Raw genomic sequence first — 6817 nt, forward strand, 5'->3', positions numbered from 1 at the left:
TGTGTGTGTGTGTGTGTGTGTGTGTGTGTGTGTGTGTTTCTGTATAATATATATAGTGTTTTACATATATGATATAGACATAGATATATCATGAACATATTATTATTGTTATATTTATAATATTATATTGTGATCTGCAAAGTATTTCAGAGAGTCTACAACTGTCCAAGCAGGAACGGATGAAACAAGACCCAAAAAGAAACATAATATATATTTTAATTCAGTATATTACATTCAACAGCTACAGCATCTTATGAGTACCCATACAACTGGGTACTCAAAATAAATACCACGAAATACACGGTTTGGTGCCTCCACTTCACATATACATCACTGTAGACCAGTCCCACACAACACTGTCACAGTAAGCTCTGTACACTCTGTGTGGTTATTTACAGGTGAGCAGGGCCAGTAGAGCCCTTATCATATACCTCCTCTCCTTCCGAAGCACTGAGCTCCAGACATTAGCTTTAAGACTGGACGGGACACTGAGATCTGCCTATTCCCTGGAAAACCTCCCATCATGCCATTGGATTAGCTTTTTTCAATCAATAGAATCTTCTTTTTTTTGCTTTGTTGCATATTTTTCCGAAATCCGATGTTGGATGGTTTGAGTCTGTCAAAAATAACCTTCTAACTAGGGCCCGACCGATTCATCGGCCTGCCGATTTAATCGGCCGATTATAGCCTTTTTGAAAATAATCAACATCTGCCAAAAAGACGCCGATTACAAGCGATTTTTTTAATTTATTTTTTAGAAATGTTATTGCGCCTTAGTATCCTGCGGATTGCGCTCCTACGCGCCTTGCTAACTAACAACTTTAGCTGGAGTAAAAAAGTAAAAAAAAGTATTTTACCGTACAACATGAAAGCACGCTCGGTCAGGCAGCTGCGCGCTCACCTCACCAATGTACACAAGATGCGTTGTTTGAGTGCCTGTTTTTCTTTAGGTCCCAGGCCATGTTAATTTGTTATACTGTAGACTCTAACGGTGAGACCATACTGCTCAGCACGCACGTGTTAGTCACTGCTCACAAGCGCAGCACATTGGGAGTTAGTTATTTATTTTACATTTTACATTACACTAATTTTTGACTGTAAATGTATTTGTTTTGTTTTTAATCGGCCGATTAAATCGTAATCGTAATTTTTCTCTGAAAATAATCGGCATCGGCACTCAAAAATCAATATCAGTCGGGCCCTACTTCTAACCCACAGCCATCTCCCGACTACTCGCGTTCCTACGACAGTTCACTCTTATCACCCCTCGTTCTCCAACATCAGACCCTGGACGAACTCAGCGCTAAAACATCCACACCACTGGTCGGTGCCTTTGGTTCAACACTGTGAATAAGCTGCCACTTCTCTAATCAACTAAGTTCCAAAGTCAGTTTGGTTTAAAGTGACGAATGCTGCGTCCAATCTCCAGCCCCCAGCCCCCTGGTCCCGCCCCGCTTCAGAGCTGTGGTCCCGCCCCCCCTGGTCAGATCCTATTGGCTCTGTTCTTCTCCGAGCTGACGATGGAGCTGTGGTCCCGCCCCCCCTCAGATCTTATTGGCCTTGCTCTTCTCGGAGCTGACGATGGATCTGGGGTCCCTCCCCCGGTCAGATTCTATTGGCCCTGTTCTTCTCGGAGCTGACGAAGGAGCCGTGGTCCCGCCCCCACCTCACATCCTATTGGCTGTGCTCTTCTCGGAGCTGACGAAGGAGCTGGCCTCCCAGCGCGAGGAGCGGAAGGCCCCGCCCCTGAAGCTGGCGTGGCGCTTGGTGAGGCGGTAGATGCGCCGCAGGATGGCGCGCCGCAGCAGGATGTAGACCCATGGGTCCAGGATCTGGTTCCAGGTGGCCAACCGGACGCCCACCCTCATCAGCTCACTGTAGTACGTGATGTCGGCGCGCAGGGCCCCCCGCCACGACCGGCTCACTGACATCAGGCCGAACACCTGCAGGGGGGGAGAAGGGTCAAGGGTCAGGGGTCAGGACAGACCAACACCTGCAGGGGGACAGACGGGTTAGGGGTCAGGGGTCACGACAGACTAACACCTGCAGGGGGAAAGAAGGGTAAGGGGTCAGGGATCATGTCAGAGGTCAGGGGTCAGGAGAGACTGAAGGGGTCAGACTAAGCACGACACGTTAGAGGTCAGGGGTTATGAGGTGATAGATAGCTGTTCATCAGGACCTGGACCGGTGTGTTCGGTGGGGGTCATGGTAATGTTCAAGTATGGTAATGGAGGCGTATATGAAATAGCTCCCCCCCTTGCCATGTGCCCCCCCCCAGGGGAACATCTTATAATTCATCATTAAGAACTACATGTAGCTGTAAAATAATCATTGTTAAATACGTCACATTTTTTTTGTTTTGTTTCACACTGTCTGTCTGTCTGTCTGAAAAACCACCCGGATGTCACTTTAACGACGTCCTCTGACCCCTCAGATCAACGCCTCTGAAGGGGACAGTAGATCAGCAGGGAGAGTCTGACAGCTGGGATGCTGGCTGAACCCCATCCTGTCTCAAGCTGTGGAGCTGCTCTTGGGCAAGGCATCATAACCTCCCCTCACGAGCTGTCACTGTGGTCAGATGTTTGAACGGGTGAAAGTGAGGCTGAAAATACCTTTGGAATTCCCTCTGTTACCTCAAGCACAATGACATAAAGGCAGTCCACTAACCATCACGTTTAGAAGGTAGATTACAATGTATATTGCTATATTAAAAGTAAATATTACTATTTAGAAGGTATATTGCTATGCTTAGAAGGTATATCACTAATAATACTTATTCTTAATATAGTAACATTTGATATATATTGAATATGTCTTACTTTATTTATTATATGAATAAATTGTAGGTGTATTAAATATGAAGTATTAATAATGTTAATAAAAAATTGCACTTATTTTGTACACAGCTATATTAAAAATGTAGGCTGAATATTCCTGGATGTGGAAAGCATATACTGTAGGCCTATGTCTTGTTCTGATTAATGAAACCTTGCTACATACTGATGACTAAGACTGATGACAAATCTACTAATATGATGATGATTTTATGAAGGTTGGTGTTAAGTCCACTTTCTCGGAAAGACTCAACCATCATCCCTCAGGTCTAATTCTCCCTCACACTCGGTTTCAGGAACAGGACATTGTTTCATAATTCTGTGGTTGAAAACGTTTTTTTCAGGGTGTTGTAAAAGTCTTCCACATGTTTATAGATCATAGTTTGTACTGTGGAAAATCCACATCTATAACGGAGCATTCTTTTCATACTTGACACAGCGACACAGAGCACTGTCCTACACCGACAACAAACTAATCACTGCTGCGTTTCCAGACGCATGTCGTAGTTCCCAGACCTACCAGCAGGGGGCTCCAGCAGATGCAGGACGTCACCATGATGCCCAGCAGCTGCACCACCATCTCGATGTCATGTGACTTGGCGGAGCGGCGCTGAGAGCAGCTCCGCTGGCGGAGGCGGGCCCTGACCAGCGTCACGCCGCTCACCGTGTTGCACAGCAGCGAGACGGAGAGTGAGGCCAGCCCCAGGCCGGAGAACAGCCCCACCAGGGCCACGTCGGAGCCCCCCACAGCCCCCAGCACATGGATGAAGCACCAGGTCCCGGGGAACTGCGGGCTGTAGGCCCCCAGGCGCAGCGCGGGCAGCAGGGCCACGCCCAGTGCCCCGAGCCAGATGAGGGCCACGCCCAGCTGGGTGCGGGCGGTGGTGACCAGCCGCGCGTGGAGCAGCGGCCGCGTGACGCCCAGGCAGCGCTCGGCCGCCATGGCGCTGCCCAGGAACAGCGGGCACAGGCCGAAGAACACCATGCTGCCGCCCAGCAACAGGCAGGCCGCGTCGGGGGGCTCCGGGGTGCCATCCGGACCAAGGCGGGGCCCAGTCAGGTAGGGCTGCTCGATTATGGGAAAGATCATAATCACGATTACTTTGGTCAATATTGAATAACGATTATTCAAACGATTATTTTTGAGTTTGAAAACATGTTGTATTTATTCAGCATTTCTCTCCCAAAAAAAACGTTGTAACTGAGAACATGAAAAATACATTAAATGGTCAAAAATAAATTGTTCCAATCTAAAATAATATACAGATATGTATCCAGCTGTTTTGCCCTTTCTATAAAAAATTTAAAAAAAAATCCCCCTCAAAACTTGCATTATGTTAATTTTGGGTAAATCCCGATAAAAATTCGATGAATCGCCCAGCCCTACCGTCAGGTAGAGCCGCAGCACCAGCGCCCCCGGGATGACGTGGCCCACCAGGTCGGTGGCCACCAGTGTGCTGGCCAGCAGCAGGAAGGTAGCCTTGGAGCGGCGCCGGAAGCGGTTGTAGGCCTTGGCGAGGATGAGCAGGGCCACCACGTTGGACAGGATGCCCAGCGTCATGGACATCCCCGCCGCCGTTGGCACCGGCTCGCTGCCATTGTGCCAGCGGGGTCCGGGGTCCGGCGTCGGGGAGGCCCCCAGGCTGAGGTTGGAGAGGAGGGAGGAGGCGTTGGAGCGCTGCATGGCCAGCTCATGGGGCCTCCGGGGGACAGAGGTCACTGAGGGGGAGAGGTGGTGAAGGTCAGAGGTGGGACCCACACTGGTTGACCCTTGAAGGTCAGACACACACACTGGTTGACCCTTGATGGTCAGAGACAGACTTGTTGACCCTTGAAGGTCAGAGGTCAGAGACACCCACACTCGTTGACCCTTGAAGGTCAGAGGTCAGACAAAAACGTGTCGACCCGGTTTCAGCTGTGGAGCTTAGAGGTTTGTGGAGTCTTGCTTCCAGGATTAGTACCGCAGACCGCAGACATTATGCATCGCACACAGAACCATTCAGACAAACACCGAAGGTCAAACACGTTTACATTTAAGTTAAGTTTAAGGACACAACCATTAAAATAACAGCCATTTATAATTGTATTATTAAATAATTTTATTTATTTATATGTTTGTAATTGTATTATTATAAACTCCTGCTAATAACATGACAGTCACCTTATTGTTTAGGCTACTCAGGAAAGATACGTATGCATTTTTACTCCAAACTAAATGTATCATAGTTACATTAATTTATCACAACATTTCGAAAAATTAATCAGATGAACCGAAGCTCCTGCATTCTTCAAGGAGCTCGGATTCATTTCCAGCCCGGGTTCAGTCGAGTTCAGACGTGTTTAAAGATATCACTGCGTACAAAAGTGCCTTTGAATTCTTAAGTAAGCCTGCATGCATACAAGGCCTATATTCAAACATAGGTCCGATGTGGCAGAGAGGTGGGGATCATGTCATGTCTACAACTTTTAAAAAACAGGCTTTTAAAAAAGGGGCGGAAGGACAGATTGAAGTGTTTCATAAAGGTTTAGTGCCATGAAATCAAACAGATTACTGATAATCAAAGGGCCAGTATTTGGGTTGAGGCTACATATCTTCTTCTGGTAGGCCTATAACAGTGTAGTAGGCCTAATGTTTATAAAATATGTGTTACCGTCCTACCGTTGAAATATCAGATTTACTGTCAATCAAATGCAAAATAGACTTCTCTGAAGGGGATACTGAATTATGTCTTTGCATAAGTTTACTGTTTACTGCCTTTTATGCAAAGCGAAAATCAGATAATTTAAACTCATATATTTTTTGATTTCTTATAATTCATCCTTAAGAACTTCAGTTGTAGGTCTAAAATACCGTCTATATAAAAAAACGATTATTATATAGAATTAAAAAGTCCGATAATTTGTATGTGTTGATCAAGATTTAACTGCAGGTAATGAGACCTCCGGTGGAGGTGCGGTTAGATCGGTACAAAGGGTGAAATGTAAACAGATTAGTGACTCAATATTAAAGAGTTTAAACAGATATTGTTCGACACACCTTCTGCGATCCTGTGTCATCCCACTTTTAGTTTTTAAAACATATGGGGTACAGATTAACTGAAGGCCTGCATGAGACAAATGTGGCCCTACCAACAAAAGTCGAAAAATATAAACCCGGTTTGCAATGATCATGTTTTAAAATAAAAATGTGCTAATTAATGATAACGCAAAACATTTAAATACTGCACCCCACGACACGCACAAACTTAAGAACGCAATAAACGGCAGGCGTGTTAAAAACCCCAATAAAACCAACCTACCTTGTAAGCTTCAAGTTCAATAATAAATCCATTTGTATTCGTCTTCAGCCATGTCGGGAACAAGTTGTTAAAATAACCAGCAAAATCTCACACACACCGTGAACAGACTTCCATCTCCGTGTCGAAGGATGACAGAGTTAATGTGGTCTGTCCTCCTCCCGGTCCAGTAATAAGACCCCCCCCTCTCCTCCTCAGGTCCCTGTGGGCGGCCGCAGAGAGCGACCATCACGCAAACAACACGAATGTTGCTCAACTCTGCTGCTCTCTACCGCCTCCTACCTCTCTTTATAGCCCCCCTAGTGGCGTGCCGTCCAATCAACACTGCAGCTCTGCGTCCACAGTCACTAGTTTGGGTTATAAAACTCCGTCAGCCTGCTCAAGGTTTATGAGAAGAAGGTAAAACAAGTTGTTGTGCATGACTATTGCTCAAGTTGTAACGGATGGCTGCGTAAGTCTTCAACAAATAAAAGTGTAGAGAAAATATAAACACTTTAACATGTTTAAATAGTCTCTATTGAAATGTTAGAAGTAGGGTTTCAACAACACAACAATTGTTATATGATTGTTATATGTATATATATTTTGGTATATGGATTTTCCAAATCAAGGGCCTTCCCAGACCCAAGAGGGAGCCCATGGGAACACTGGTGAGCAGTAGATTGATCTGCCCTCTGGTCTCACCTG

At 46.0% G+C, this 6817-nt stretch overlaps 1 protein-coding gene across 1 annotated transcript; it reads right to left on the minus strand.

Annotated features, from left to right (window-relative positions):
* Positions 1–197: 197 nt before the first annotated feature.
* ptger1b (prostaglandin E receptor 1b (subtype EP1)) lies at positions 198–6401 on the minus strand. Its single transcript, XM_030350024.1, has 4 exons — positions 6134–6401; positions 4222–4553; positions 3355–3900; positions 198–1943 (listed from the first exon to the last, which is right to left on the minus strand). The coding sequence occupies exons 2-4, from the start codon at positions 4516–4518 to the stop codon at positions 1668–1670; spliced, it is 1119 nt and encodes a 372-aa protein (XP_030205884.1). The 5' UTR covers positions 4519–4553; positions 6134–6401; the 3' UTR covers positions 198–1667.
* Between the last annotated feature and the right edge of the window lie 416 nt (positions 6402–6817).

The sequence above is a fragment of the Gadus morhua genome, chromosome 2 (assembly GCF_902167405.1).
Source record: "Gadus morhua chromosome 2, gadMor3.0, whole genome shotgun sequence".
NCBI classification, from domain to species: Eukaryota; Metazoa; Chordata; class Actinopteri; order Gadiformes; family Gadidae; genus Gadus; species Gadus morhua.